The sequence below is a fragment of the Labrus bergylta genome, chromosome 10 (assembly GCF_963930695.1).
Source record: "Labrus bergylta chromosome 10, fLabBer1.1, whole genome shotgun sequence".
Taxonomy (NCBI): Eukaryota; Metazoa; Chordata; class Actinopteri; order Labriformes; family Labridae; genus Labrus; species Labrus bergylta.
Window position 1 is genome coordinate 9,855,285 of NC_089204.1, and position 16,290 is coordinate 9,871,574.

Sequence of the window (16,290 nt, forward strand, 5' to 3'; positions counted from 1 at the left end):
GTGTGATGGGACGGGGGTATTTGCAACCAATGGTGAAAGATGTGGGATTCTCATGAAGGTGGAGACATTTTTCTTCTCCCCATGACAGAGAAAAGTGCAAACGTTCACTCAGTTTTATCCTTTGATAGATACACACCCTTCAGTAAATCCCCTCCACTGTTTGCACAACTGCAGCTTAAATCCTCTAAGTGTGAAAGTGAATTTACATAGCGAAGTATTCTTTTTCACTAAAAATCTCCCAATTTGAACGGTTCTGGCTTCAGAGCCTGGTGATTAATGTGTGGCTGTGAAGGTGATTGGACATGCTCTGCTGACAATGCAGACTGGCTTTTCACTTTCCTGTCAACATCTCTCTAAATGAAGCCTTTGACGTCAGGCTGGATTGAGTTTTTGCATGATGCCGAATAAGATTTCAAACTCACCTCAAACCACCTGCCAAGCCATCTGGCTACTTATTGGTCCAAGGTTTGTGATTTACAGTGAAAATATGTTCTCTTAATAGTTATAACAACAGTGTTGCCTATTAGCATAGTTATCTCTTTGGGCATTGCATTTGCTAAAGAGTTTTGTGACAAACCAAAAACCAGTTAGTTTCAGATATTTATGACTGGTTTATTATTCTCTTAATGCATCCTTAAGGGTCCCAGTAAACGTCAAGCAGAAATAAAGTTGCAGTCAGAACTTTTACCTCAACTCACAATTGTTGATAGCCAGAACATGGGTTAAACGTTTTGCATTTATATGTTGTACAACCTATTTAGTGAGAGGATTCGAAGGGTGCCATGTTGAACTTGCCAGTTGAGGTGGTTGCAACTAACACTGTGCTTTAGAGATGTTTGACAAGTGGGGATCAAACAGTATATCAAGTTGTGCAGGGTATACGCAGGTACACGGCATACCTTACATTTTTCAGTCCCGATTGTATAGGTCTAAACCAACTTTTAAATTCTGTCTGGTGAGCATCATTCAGTAATTTGCTGCAATGTTTTTCCTAGGATGGTTAGGGAGATACCTTCCCTTCTATGTCACTAGTTGGTTAAGTATGTGTAGATGCCTTGGTTGGTTGGTTGGGTGAGAATATCAGGGTAAGTCAATCTGAGGCAGAATAGGATGGTCATACTATGCCAGTTCCCTTCCTCTGGCATCTCTCCATTAGTGCATGTCCATAGCACCCTGTTTATGCATGTGTATATTTCAGCCTATGCGAGTGTTGCATGACATACAGAGTGTAAGAACAGAAATTTCCCCTTGCGGGGATCAATAGAGTAAATCTTAATCTTAATCTTAATCATTACTAAGATCTGTTCTTGATACTAATATGATGCCAACATCTGGCCATGAGGAAGAGGAGGACAAGACTCCCAATTCAACTGCTGAGACCTTTTCCTTCTTTAATACAGCCCTTGGATCAACATGGTGAATAATGCAAAAACAGTTGAGGCTTTTGGAACTGGCACTTCGTATTTGAAACACTGGACAATACTGGTTTATAGTGTAGGAACATATTTAAGATTAAAAAAACAAGATAGGGCATGGAAAAGAGAACATCTTTATGATCAAGATATTCTAAAAACACAAAACAAGCCCATTTTTTCAGGCAACCCATATTCTGCACCATGCTTTGGGATAGCAAGGCTATATTGGAGTATACTGAATGGTGTTGTGGTGCCTGGAGAAGTGGGTAAACTCTTAATTTATGCCCCAAATGTTTTTTCAAAGCGACCCATCCAGTATAGGAGAATCACCCTGTGTTATAATCACTGACACGCCTCCTTCATAATTAGTTCACCTAATAATGGGCCTTAAGTGTTTGAACATTGTCAGTTAAGTTCTGCTATATGACTGAAGATCATTATGAAATCAACATTAGCCATGGAAGAGGTGTAGATTTTGAAATCAACACTGTCACACACAGACTACATGATATCAATATTTTGTTGTGTAATTATCCAACAGGGCAGGCAGGTACAGTGCAGGTGACATTTTGTTTTTATCTAGTGAGGGAACTTCCAGATTTGGTCCGCACCAGGACTAGAACTGGCGACCCTCCGGTTCCCAGACCAAATCCCTACAGACTGAGCTACTGCTGCCCAATGTTGATGAGCTATGCAGTCATGACATTGAGTATAGCAGTCATGGCGTAGATCTGCTTATCTTCAAAACTGGCAGCATGCAAAGCAGGATATGTGAGGTTAGCCATTACCATTTCTTGGTTATAGAGACTTATTGGGTCCAACTCCCATCATTCTTAAAAAAACAAAATCAACCATCACTCCATCTTCTTGGTTTGCTCTATGGTGCTCACCAAATGGAGGCCTTACAGTCAAAACATTTGCACCGGCTGCTGCTGTGTGCTTAAAATGGGAATTGGAGAAGAGGACGAAGAGGACAGTGTGGTTGGTGGGTTTCTGGATCTGGATATTTTTGGAACTGAAATTCCTGCAGGGACTGAGATAGTCTAAAGATGGCAGCCCCCCTGCCCACCGAACCACTTTACTCTTTGAAAAACGAAGGGTCAAGTCAGCTGAGAATAGAAGAGACACTTCTGGGGTTGATTTAAAATACACAAATTATTGTAAATACTAAGTAAAAATCTAATATTGCAGTAGTCTGAAGGAACTAATAAGTGGTACTGGTTTGCTAGTTTTAAGCTTAACACACATTTTGTTGCATTATAACTTTGAAACAAATTTAAGCCAGTGTGGTGTAAGTGTCTAACTCAAATGAGAGCAGGAAAGGGGGAGCACCAATGACTTTGCATGTTGGCATGCAATATTAGATCTCCATTTCCGGCCATATCTTACCAGTGTCCTTACATAAGCAGCAACAACAGGTGTCAGCCATAGTTAGACAGCTAAGCCCAGAAGAGGCTTGGTGTACATGCTACCAATGCAGTCGAGCCGTTTCCCTTAAAGTGTGTGTGTGAGTGTGTTTATGAGTGTAGGGTTTGTTTCATGTTGTGCCCACTGCTTGTTGCATGTAGAGCTATTGCCTCAGCGGCCCCTCGTCAGGCGCCACTTCATGCACTATATTTGAACCCCCTTTCCTCAGTCCTCCCAAAGGGCCTTTGGATCAAGGTTTTCTACAGTATGTATGACTCTTGGGTGAGTAGCTCCAGCCAACAGGATGTGATGGCAGGCCCAGAATGCAACAGGAATCCGGCGTCCATGTTTGCTTTCCCTGAGCCTGCATGCATAGAAGGTCTTAGCTTACCCTTTAGGGAGTGGATAACAACTGCAGGAATGACTGGACCAGCCATGCCCTGCTGTAACTGAGACTTCATGACGTGGAAACCATCTCATAACACAGAATTCCAAATTCACAAGATAGAAGGTGCTTATAGTGTGTGACAAATTAGGTAGCGCTTGTTAGTTTTAGATTAACAGTCTCTGAGATTTTAGTACCTCTGGTGAGTCACAGTTGTGCTTTAAATAATGACCACAGCGAGCAACAGTTTGTTGTTCATCTGATCTATGCTTTTGCAATACAGACACATAAAGGCTTATTCAACAAAGTTAAAGAGCCCATATTACGCCCTTTTTGGGGTTCGTATATTCAATCTATGTACCTACTTTTGTACGTTCACAATAGCTAAAGTCTGAAAAAAGTGTCTGTTTTCATGTACTGCTCCTCCTTGCTCCCTCTACGCTCTGAGTCTGTCAGCTACGCTCTGCTGAGCCCCCACTGTTAGACCTCACGTGGGCCAAGTCTGCTCTGATTGGTCTGCCGATCCGCTCTGTCCTTATTGGTCAGTTGCTCAGCACGCTTCTCGGAAATTTCAACATGAGCTGCAGGGCTTGCCACAACGAGCCAACAGGCTTAGATCAGTGATCTCACACTGATAATGATGTTGGACTAACAAATTTTTATCGAGGGGGGCTAGAACCGAGCGTTACATGCAGCTAATGCTACAGCTAACAGGAGGACGTAGGAGAAGCTGCGTTCCCGCGGACTTTGAATTTTTGCACATAGATGTGCCTAAACATGCACAGGACACAAGGAAAACACACTAAAGGGCAAATAAAACCAGAAAAAGGATAATATGGGACCTTTCAAGAATGGTACATTGTCTTCCAACATTGAATACTGGAATGTTTGGGAAATTTGCATCAAGCTAGGGGAATTTGACTGCGAGTGAAATTGAATGTCATGAAAATTACAAGTATTATTAACTAAATGTTGAATAATTGTATCTTATTTAACAAAGAAATGTGTTTTTTTATTTCTAGTAACTTCTTTAAAATGTGTCCTAACTTTTTAAAGTGGATATCCCTTTAAGACTCAGGAGACATAGATAGCCCACTGCATGAAGGAAAAGGGACAGTGGCAGTTTGGTGTTCTGAAAACAAGAGAAACAAATGAAGACTCTGAAACATAAAACACATTTTTGTGGACTCAAGGGTATGACCTTTGCAGTGGAAGTAAAGGAAGGTCAGTTACTTTCAGAAACGTGACGGCCATCCCAACTTTGTGTTTGAGCTGTGCAACCTGAATTAAAAACATCCAACTTGACCTCCAGGATACACAATTCTTAACCCCTTATCCATTCCTGCTCTCAACAAGCTCTTATGTTTGAATGTCCATAAAATTTGTTCTTCTCCCCTCAAAATGTCTCATGTCTTCATCCCAACCAATTTTCATTTTACAAAGAACAAAGTCAACAAATGAAACAGATAGCAGGCTTCCAGGCTGTGGAGCAGATAGAATTACCATCGAGAAAAACACAAGGATTTGTTCTGACATTTCACAGAGCATATTTGTCATGAGTGATTTTCCCTACCTTGCTGTGATTGACGTCATAACACATTTAGTCGCCCCTGATACCATTCAGCAGTAATTGATTTTGTCAGATGACTCCCGTATCTATGTGCTTGTGATAAGGTCATGGCGGAGCATGATCCTGTTTGTGAAAGGTCTATTTAATGGGGCTGTGAGAGTCTTAGGCTGCCTGTCCCTCTCGTATGCTTTTCATGACAGTTTTTGAGCTATAGTGAAGACTTTTAATAAGGTCCTGCTTTCTGGAGAAACCAATAAAACAGAGCTATTCAATAAATTCACTTGACATATTAGTCTCATTGTCTTATCGAAGATTTCTCTCAGAGGAAGGATTCAACCGAAGATGATAGTAGAACTGTTTATGAACAAGTAGTTTTACTTGTTATATCAGTAATTATCCTTTACGGCCAATATCAGTCACAATTTGTACGGTTTGTTGTTGAGGTAATGGGCATCCATAATTGAAAATGAAACTTTCATCCATCGCTAGTATTTTCCATTGAAAAAGATGAGTAGATGTTGGTGTATTTGTTGCATTGAAGGTGTCACAAAAAGACAGAAGCAGCTGAAGAAAAGACATAAAAAGTCAAACAGGCAGATGATCTGGTATTAGAGAGACAAGTAGATCTTGCTCAGGCTGTGTACAGACCGACAGCAGCACTGCTCCTTGGGAGTTCAAGCATATGACTGAATGAAAAAGGTCTCGCTGCTCAGGCCAAGAGTCTTGCATTCATGTGGACTGGGTGTGGTGGAAAGTCTTAGAGGGATGATGCTGCTCAGCAGCTACACATGATGATGTTTGATCTGGCTACTCCCTCGCTTTCTCTCTCCTTCCATCCATCCCAGGACTGATTGGTAGGCAGACTATTCCCAACTCTGCCAGGGTACTGAAATGTTTTTAAATTTCAGGGCTCCCTGTGGCAGTCCCAGGGGACCACACATGGAGCTACTGAGAAGTATGATGATCGAGCGAGAGCCCTGAAACTGATACTGTGGTTTATACTTCAATGATTGGACATGACGTGAAAGCTAGTCTAGACTGGCTGTGGCGGAGATATAAGAAATGTCATGCTTTAAAGATATATATTTTTTTTAAGGGGGGAAAGTTTACATATTTGTTATCCTAAAAAATACATAGTCTGCAGGGTAAAGTTCTATAGTGCTTTCAGGAATTCAGTGCTCATTTTAGCTCCACACAGGCCTGTTTATGGTATAACTGATCATAGACAGGGCATTTTAGTTATCCAAACTTTACTTATGTTATGTATGTTGTTACTAAAAACCTAAATTTGTCCTCTGTCTCTCTTTGTCTTACAGGACCTCCAGTAAGTAGACCTGACCCTTGTGTGATCTGCATGTGGTAAAGTAACTTTTGGCATTCTTTTTTGCTCTTTGGTGTGAAGTAAATGAATTTGGAAGTGTGCGCCAACATGTCTGATGCCAGTGATACTGGTATCAGCCACATAAAGCATTTAGTATAGCTGGTTTCACTGATCATTTCTTTCTTTCTTTGAATAGATGGCAACAATATGTGTCATGAACAAATGTTTAGAATAAATTATATTCACCTGAACTCTGCTTCAGCGTTCCCACACTGAGGTAAACAAGAGCGAGTACAAAGCAAAGAAACTGAGCTCACTTGCTTACTGTGAATTTTCCAGACTATCACCTGCTGAGTTAACAGATCAGCTCACCTAGACTTCACACATGTCTTTGTACTAGAGGGAAGGCAGGAAAAAGTCTCGATAAAATCCAGGTCAACCGAGTCTGCCAATGGGGACAATTTGCTCGTGCACAATTTGCCAAGGAGTGTCATGCACGTGTATAAGGGGTTAAATTGGTGATGAGCAGTCGTAAGCACAAACACTACCAAGAGAAGGTTAAGGGTTAAAATCTGCTGTCCAGCTGATGTTTTTTTGTGTGGGTGTTGCATGTTCCCCCATGTCTACTTGAGTTTTTTCCTTAATTAGAGACTTTAAATTCCGTGTAGGTGTGACTGTGATTGAGTTTCTGTCTTGTGATGCAATACAGTGACCTGTGTAAAGTCTTCCAGCCCACGTAATGCAATAGACTTCAGTCTGAGGCAAATCTGCATATGATCAGCAAATTATAGGTTTGGTAAATGCATGCAAACAGTTGAAATCAAGCTTTTGGTTTAAATGGAAAACCTTCTCACTCCTGTGCCTTGATGGCACAAGGTTTAGGAACACTACTCCAAACATCTGGCCACTATGAGTTTGACTTTTGTACATCTGCGTCAGTGTTAAAATAACCCCTGCCAAATCTTCCTCCCTGGAAAGTTTGAGGGATAGCTCCTACAGAGGAAGGTCAAACAGCGAGGTGGATTTTCCAGCCTCACTAGACTTATACCTCCACAAGATCTGAGAGTTTTGGACTTCAAGACATGGTCAGATTTCACAGTCTCTTAATGTCCATCTTGCTTGACTTACAGTATGGCAAGCACCTTATCCTTCCTAAGCGGAGTAATTTAGGTTTTAAGCTATTTTCTCCCAAAAATATGCAGAATTATGCAAAAATATAGGTTAAAAAACTATTATTTGGCAAAATCCCTCTCAGAAAATGTCTCTTGTAAAAGTAGAAAAGAACAAATGAGAAAAAATCCGATGAGCTGCTAATCAGAGATTTTTAAAGAAAATGAAAGATACATTTTTAAGGGTAAAAAGACTTAATCTGCTTGAATCTGTAAGCTTGTAAATATCAAAATGAATGATAGTCTTACTGTAGTTTTAGAGTGATAAAGAACAGATGACTTGTGGAAAGAATTCATCCAAAAGTAATATCTCAACTAAGTACAGGTTACATTGAATATTTCTTAACAGATTGGCACAGTTTGACAGCCATTTAGCTTCCTGTTTTACAGATAAGGCTCATAAGCAAAATACATTGCCAGTATAAGATTATTTTATTGTTGTATGTTTTTGAAGCCTTATTAATGTCAACCAAACATGTCAGGGAACTTTATGCTTGGAGTACTTAAGGATAACAGCTGTTGTTCAACCCTTAAAAATACTAGGCATCTTCTGAGACATTTTTGCTGAGTTCACCTCTTAAACTTCATGGCAGCTTTGGTTATAATAGCAAAAGCCTGATTACATGTTTTCCTGCATGGTTCCGATGCCAACTTGCATTTTAAATGGTAGGAACACAGTATAAGATTACTGTTATATCTCAAGGCTAAAATATCATTTCAGAGATGTATTTATTTGAAATATAACCCAACAGAGCTGTAAAGTGTCGATGAATACACTTTTTTGTTTATCCACTGAATTTAAAGATATTAAAGGACATGACTTTTCCCAGGTCAAATCACAAGGGCTCAGCCCTGTTGACCTTTAAATAGGTCTTATGCATGCAACACAGCTTTAAATAAACAAAGATGATGGATAACACAATCTGACTCTGATGAGGCAGAACAGGAAAACAGCAGGGGCACTTTTCAAAACACAGAACCACAATTTACCAAGTCAGATAAGAACAAATATTTAACCAAGCTTGGCTGAGGAGGTAACCTGATTCACTGACAATTAATGCTAATGTTTCTTTGTATTCAAGTTCAGAAAAAGGAGTAACACTGAAGTCAGACTCTGGGTAAAATAACACCAATAAGTATAGAGTAAATCAAACTTCTCCCCTATACATCAAACCTCACTTCTTATTGAGCATGTGCACCCAGGGGACCATACATCCCACGTAAAATGGCCAGATACCCCCCTCTCCCATCACCCCCTCCTTGCCCTCTCATTCATTCAGCTGCACTTTGCCAAATGGGAGCCACATGTTGGAGGGTTACTGTGTAATTCAAGTGAAGGGTTCCTTCCGGCAGTGGGTGACCTCTGGCCCTTCAGACAGCCCCTGAAGACCCAGTAGCAAACTGGCAGGGAATTTGTTCACACTCAGCACCTGGCCATGCACCGCTATGCACTGCCAACCTTCTATGCGGTAGAAATATGTTTAACTAATGAGCCAATTAATAGCCACAGTGACCTGGAATCTTTAAAATGTAGCGCAAGTATAAATGGTTATCATATGAATCAGCATAATGTATCAAATTAAGAGTCAAGCTGGAAAATTGTGGTTTGGTTTCATAAATAAGTAAGGGACACCAACACATTGGCACTTGGACTTTCCAGCTGTTCCTTGTGGCTGCTGTATTGGTTTCCATTGGCTGTAATTGGATGAACAGTAACCTTAAAGTTATAAAAGAGATCCTCTTTACCAAACACACTGTAATGGTCAGAAACCACAAGAGCTCTAAAAGGGGATATAGTTACACCGTCAGAGTAAATGGATTGGGTTGTTCATATTCTGATTTTATTTTAAAGCACCGGTAAAAACCAGGTAATCAGTCATATCAAGCACACTTATCTTAGCAGATTGAAAAGAATAGAACTAACAATACATCATCAGGCAAATGGTGAGAAAAACCCAGGCTGGAAAGCTCAGCTGGATGTGAACTATACTATACATCCTGGCAGGGAATGATTGGAATTGGGCAGATATAAAACCTCAAGTTTGAAAGGGGGAAATGGGAGGCAGGTGAGTCAATGGCCATGGAGGGTCAGGTGATGGAAATGGCTCAAAGGTTACTGCCAGCAAGGATTGCTACAGGGATTGTTTGGATTTGGCAGAATAAACAACCAACAGAAAGAATATGATAGCTGGCCAGCATTGTGACAGTTCACCACCAGGAGGCTGGAAAGATGGCTCTGAAATGTTTATCCATCCAATGTGAAGTGCTCCACTAAAGCTTGATGCTTTCATTCCACTTCCATTACAACCTCATGATGATGGCGACTCACAAAGGGGGACAGCAAGAAAAATGAAAGGATTGTTGCTTCCAGTGAGTTCACTGTTGATGGACATTTCCAAGTGCATCATCAAGCTCATACCATGGGGAACAACCAACCCTGTTTCCATGCATTCTGCCCAAATAACCCTAAAACTTCACATATGATCCATATACAGTACCTGGTAACACCTAAGAGATTGAGTAACACCTGTAAGAAGAAAAAAAGACCATTCCATTAGATTCTTAGACAATGTTGATCTTTACTGCAGTAAATAGAACAAATCCATTGTTGAAACAACAAGAAGTTTCACACTATTGTATTTAAGTTCTTAATCTTATCCTAGTCACTAAATTTGTAACGTTGTAAGAAGACAACTTGTTACCAGGGTACAATTATTTTAGAGGTCAAGAATTCATTCATACCCTAAAACCAATCAGAATTGAGTATTACCCAGACCCTCGTATAAGACATGTCATATTCATAGTGATGCAAATTACCTAGGTTTTTTTGCCATATTAGTATACTCACAAAATATTTAATGATTATTTATTTAATCAAATTTCATAATTTAAGCCACTCCATGTACGTCTCCAACGTATTCAATATCAATCAAACCCAATAAGCAAGAGCTCAAATGAATGTTTGACATATCTTCCATCCAGGATTACGGCTGCTCTCAGCCAGCAATCACCCACGTACACACATTAGCTCTCTCTCTCTCTCTCTCTCTCTCACTGGAGTCCTCAGGGTAGGATATTGATGACATGCCAGCATTCAAGAGCCGGCAGTTATCATTCTCCTCTGTGAAGCATCAATGCCTCAGTAGGTTTTTTTAAATGTCAAGAGTTCCTGTTTTGACTTCCTGCTAATTAGCGCTCCATCCTTTACTTAAGAGCTGCTATGTTGTATTCTACTCAATGACAAAACATACTTGACTTTGGACAATATGCTTCTTCTTGGACATTACCGAAAGCCCTTGTGTTCTTGCTCCTCTTGTGATTTGTATCTGAAGGAGGCCGACATCCTGAAATGTTGTCATATCCGCATTAGCATGCTATTCAAGGTTAGGAATTGTAAAAGAGTTTGTTGTAAGATAAGAACTTTCAGCATGTGATTTCCCAAAACCAATCTTTGCACGAGTCTGTGTAGTGAACTGTAGAAACTGTTTGTCCTTTGTGTTCAGCAAAAAGTGTGTTGTTTGAAATTATACTTCACTCAATGCCTGTGAAATGTATTGAAAGATGCATGCTACTGCAATGACAATGTTCTGTCTGTTTGCTGTCAATGAGGCCATATTTGTATAAAATAGTACCTTCTCATAGTTTTTAAATTTGATTCGAGCCTTGTTCAGATATCTTTCATTATGTGTAAAATCTACTTTCTTTTTGTACCAATTTTCTCTCACCCCTTTTTCAGGGTCCTCCTGGACGATCAGGCTTTCCGGTAACTTTCTTTTAAACTTGTGTCTTTGTGTCTTCTCTGTATAGCCTTCGCATGTTTAGATATTGACCACTGCAGTATTGATCTCTCTGCCTGTACTCTCCTGGGAAGGTCTTGTCTTTTTTCTGGATATTTGGATTAACTTACAAAAAACCCTTCATAAAATCAATAAAAGCCATACAAATATTTACACCTTATCATACATTTAACATACCAGCCCATTCTCACTCCCTGCTCTTCAAATTTGGCCACCAACAGGGAACCAGTGGCCGAGTGGTTAGTTTGCACGCCCCATGTACAAAGGCTATAGTCCTAAAAGCAGGCAGCTCATGTTTGAATACGACATGTGGCTCCTTTCTCACATGTCATTCTATATCCACTGTCCTCCATGTCTCTAAAATAAAGGTTCACAAAGCCCAAAAATATATCTTTAAAAAAAATTGGCTATTACTTTTCAAATAAAATGTTGTAAGTAGCCATCCAGTCAGGCAGCCAGCTAGCCGAAACACAGAAATATATTGTATTGACTGATTTTTTTTTAAACAGCTGAACATATTTTACAAACTATCAGAGCCTATTTTAGAACTCCAATATGTGTCCAATACATCCATTCATTATCTACACTGCTTTTATTTGGGATTGGTGCTTCCAGTTGACAAGAGGCGGATCACACCCTGGACAGGTCGCAAGTCGATGACAAGTCTGACACCGAAAAACAACCATTCAAGGGTGGATGTAATATTGAGATGCATTTAGTTACAAATTGTCAAATAATCTAGTTCAATAATATATTTTATGCTCACTTGTCAGTTGAGTAACGTCAGAAATGTCAGTACTGCTGTGGACCTGGGTGCTTACAGCTTTAACAATTCCTATTGATAACACTTTTAAACTGTTGGCTGGATAAGTTTATGCCTCCTTATTATTATTTTTTTCATTAAAACCCACTCTATATTTTGCTACACTTTGAATGTAAAGCTTTTATAATCTCTCGTAAAAGTACTGCTTCTGTTTTATTGTCCTCTCCTGTCTTTAGTCTAACACTCACCTCCTCTTTCGGCTGAACCAACATGTCAAACCCACATGGTTCCAATCCCGACAGCAGGTGGCCATCTAATAACTGACCTCTGTCCTGGTTCACACTTACAACCAGCAAACTCCCCATTTTGTTCTGACAAGCACACTGGTGTAACTGGTCCATAGAAAAAGCCAAAAGCAGAAACTGGCCCCATGCTTTGTTCCATTGCTTGGGTTTTGCTGACATTTTGTGTCAAAGCGAGGATGGTATTGCTTCCAGGATTTGTGATTGATTACAGCTGTCACGCAGCGGGAAATTGAGTCAGGAGCGGCCTTTGACTGAATGAGGGCGGAAGGCTGTGGTTTTTAGAAAGAGGACCTGTAAGAATTGAAAATGAGGGAGTCGTGTTTTCCATAGAATGTGGTTGTTTAGGAATGTGACATATGTAGGTCTTTATAACCAATGGAGGTAGACAGTGATATGATGGATGAATCATAAATGCACTGCTCCCTTCGCACCTCACACCCATGCAAATACACACACACACACACACACACACACACACACACATGTGCAAAAACACAAAATACATTTCAATCCATGCAGGTAGACCCAGCTAACAGTTTACAGATTTTAGAATGATTCCTGCTAACCTCTTGGCTGCTAACATGCACTTAAAGAATGAATTACTCGCTCATAATTAATTCAAACTGACATTAGATAAGTACCTTTATCTACTCCACTGCAAAACAATATGAAAACAAATATGGTTGTATGGGTGTCTATTTTCCAAAGCATACCAAAACTAGTGGTGAGTAGACTTGTTTGACTGGTTGGATGTGTATGTGTGAGCATGTGAGTTTGGACTGAGTCTATGGTCCAGCTGAGGCTCATTCCTCCTCAGACACCTCAAACTTGAAATACTAAAGATTGGCATAAATCCTTTTGAAACGAACTACCAAGGCCCTACTAAGTCTGAAAACCACAAGAAAGAGTGACAGGTGGCATTTGGAAGTTGGACAATAGTTTGTGTGTAAGTGTATATTATTTGTGAGCAGGGGCTGGGTACATCTCTAACAGCCTATCTTTCCAGGCATAGAAGAAAATTAGACAGATTCTAGGGACAAACAGCAGCAGGAGTAGTGCAGCAGCAATAAGGTTTCTTTTGAATATAATGCAACACAGGTCCTGAATGAGGTTTTATAGAACTCTCTATTTGTCTCATGGCTATAAAACCTCCTGAAGTGAAGGTTGTGTTTTGTGGTTACAGTAAATAGTCATGTAAGAAGCTGTGTTAAGCCCCCAGCTCTCTATTAAAACCATTTTTGGTGGTGCCAGTCTCTCCCCAAGGCCTCGGTATAAATCAGGACCTTGGACAGGGCTTCAAAGAGGCCAGCTGTAGCCGGATATTTAGAGGCTTTCAAAAATATGTGTGCCTCATACTAATAACAGAGATACTAGCACATCTGATATACCAACACTGAAAACATCTAAATATACAGTATGTCAAGACTTGGTCTAAAGCACATGAGATGAGAGGGACTCTGTCTGATTGAAAGGTGAAAGGTGGCACTGACTGGTATTTTCCTGTTTTTGACATGGTGAATTTTGACATCATGACTATGCGTCAACACAAACCCTTAGTTTGGCACAACTGGATATATAGCTTTTGAATAAGTTATTTTACATTTGACTCAGACATCATGTGAAAGGTTACCACCAGAGATGTACTAGTGGGGGGATGTACTAAATTATGGTACCTCATGAGTGCATCAACTGGTATTTATGGAGATTTTCCATTTCAAAGAGTAAAGATGGTCATTACCATAGGGGTGCAAAAGTGATATGGGTATCAGAACAGCAGTTGGTGACAAGTACAGTAAAACACAACAAACACTCAGAATCAGTGACAAAAACCACTGAACACTCTAATATAATATTGTCCGTGTAATGATGAATATTACAGTCTGTTATAGACAAAACAATATTGTTAATGTAGATTGTAAATAAGATAGGGCCCAGAACTTACCCCTGTGGAACACCTAAATGACAGAAACTCAGATTAAATGGTTCCAGCATTTACACACTGTAATCTATCAGAGAGGTAGTTCTAGAACCATTTACAAGTGCTGGTATCAAACCCAACGTTACGCAGTGTCTGAAAGAGCAATGATCAATTGTATCAAATACTTTTTGTACATGTCAATTATTAACAACTCAAGTGACAGCATAGGCAGTACTGTGCATATATCTGAAGTCAGACTGATGAGGGCTTAAGACAGAAACATTTATTGAAATATTTGTATTTGATCATTTGCCAGTGATTCCAGGATTTTTGACAGACATGGCAATTTGAACATTTGTATTACGTATTTTTGAAAACACACAATTATGTAGTTGTAAAAATGACAAAATGGACACATATTTATTAAGTTATGGAGCAGGGCCTTAAGTCGATGTATCAAAGTAACATTTTGGCAATCAATACATCTTTATTTGAATAGCTCCAATTCATAAGAAATGTAATCTATAGACACTAATCTAAAGAGCAGGTTTGTTATACTATTTACAAAGATCCAACATTCATCTACCATGAGCACATCACTACACAACATTTAGCAAAGATACAGTGGCAAGGAAAAACTGCCTTTTAACAGGAAGAAACCTGGAGCAGAACCAGACTTATGTTAAACAGCCATCTGTTGAAAATGTGTTGGGGTTGGAAAGTGGGATAGAGGGATAGAGGGAGATGCAGAAAGAAAGAGACACATGGTATTGACAAATCATTTGCCTTAAATGAGTAACTGACATTTAACTCCAAACCTCTCATATTCAACAGGGCTCTTGAGTTGGGCATGACTACATCCTGTGTTTTGATAGTGTGGTAGAATGCTTGATTTTTAACGTCATTATAGGGCATGGCATGGTTTACCGACTAATCCCAATACAATTATTCTTCCTTAAATGGATACCATCGCTTTGAGACTTAAAAACAGTAACACACAGTAATTTTAAAAACAACGGTAGTAATGAAAAGCTTATCTTTTTCTTTAAAAGTCAAATTTGATTTAATTAGATTGTATTTAAGTAGATGTCATTTGATTCGTGTGGTACTAAAAGAATAACTAGCCTTTAAGTTTACATGACAAGGTATCCCTTTAAGAGTTCATTTCAGTCTAACCTAATCATTGACCCTTGTTCCTTCTGAATCTGCATTGGTCAATAGGGTGACAAAGGCAGTATGGGAATTCCTGGGAGAATGGTGAGTGACTAAGGGTTTGTGCATCATGCACTTAAGTAGCTGTATTCATTATGACTTTGCTGAAGCAATATATATGTTCTTAGGGAGGTATGAGATATATATTTATTCTTTATATGCATTCTTTTCCTAAAGATTGTATACACCAATTTGCACACACTATAAATAATGATGTGGGCGCTTCAGGGGCCTTTAATCAATAACTCATTAATGATAAGAACATCGTAAGTGTAGCATTACCCTCTTTGACCATTTTACACAGCCAGGCTTCTATTAAATGCCATAGAGTTATTGATATTGCAAATTATATGAAAAATATGCACAGTATTAATTATCTGATTGATGCATATATCAATGGACTACAACTATGATGTCTACTATAGACATTTTAACAGTGTATTGAATTATAGGCAGTTCAAGTATTTTAACCTTTTCAATCCTGTTTCTGTCACTACATTATAACTAATCACATATTTAAATCCAAACAGAGGTAACACACAATTATGTATTTGAGACTATTACTGACAATATTTCAGGGAATACCCAATTAATCATTCATTAATCAATGGTTTAACCTGATTCTTTTATCTTGTTTTAACACACATTCCATCATTTTTTCTGCAAGATATAACAGATATCCTTGAATTACCTTTAAGCTGTCTGTGGACTTGAACATGTTTTAAAGCTCCATACAATTGCTGCCCCTAGAGGTAGTGAAAGAAAAGTCTTGGAATTCATTTTGTCAGTCTGTTAGTTGTGTGTTAATGACTTAAAGGGATACTTCACCCATTTGCTTTAAGCTTTGTATCATTAGAAACCTATTAGTATTTTTGAATGGTCGTGCATCCCGCTATCATTTTCCCCTGAGATGGGAAATCTTTGTATTTTTAAGTCTGAAAAGGAGCTTCCGATGACGCAAAAATCGTCATTTTGCATCATTGGAAGCTGTTGCGCTTAACGGGGTGAAACTACAACGGTAGTTCCTC

At 39.3% G+C, this 16,290-nt stretch overlaps 1 protein-coding gene across 1 annotated transcript in view; it reads left to right on the top strand.

Moving 5' to 3' along the window:
- Positions 1-6,096: 6,096 nt before the first annotated feature.
- Positions 6,097-16,290, top strand: part of col13a1 (collagen, type XIII, alpha 1) — a 60,063-nt gene continuing 49,869 nt past the window's right edge. The window contains exons 1-3 of the mRNA XM_065959449.1: positions 6,097-6,101; positions 11,004-11,030; positions 15,272-15,307. Of these exons, the coding sequence (XP_065815521.1) occupies positions 15,287-15,307 (21 nt within the window). The 5' untranslated portion in view covers positions 6,097-6,101; positions 11,004-11,030; positions 15,272-15,286. The remainder of the gene's footprint in view (positions 6,102-11,003; positions 11,031-15,271; positions 15,308-16,290) is intronic.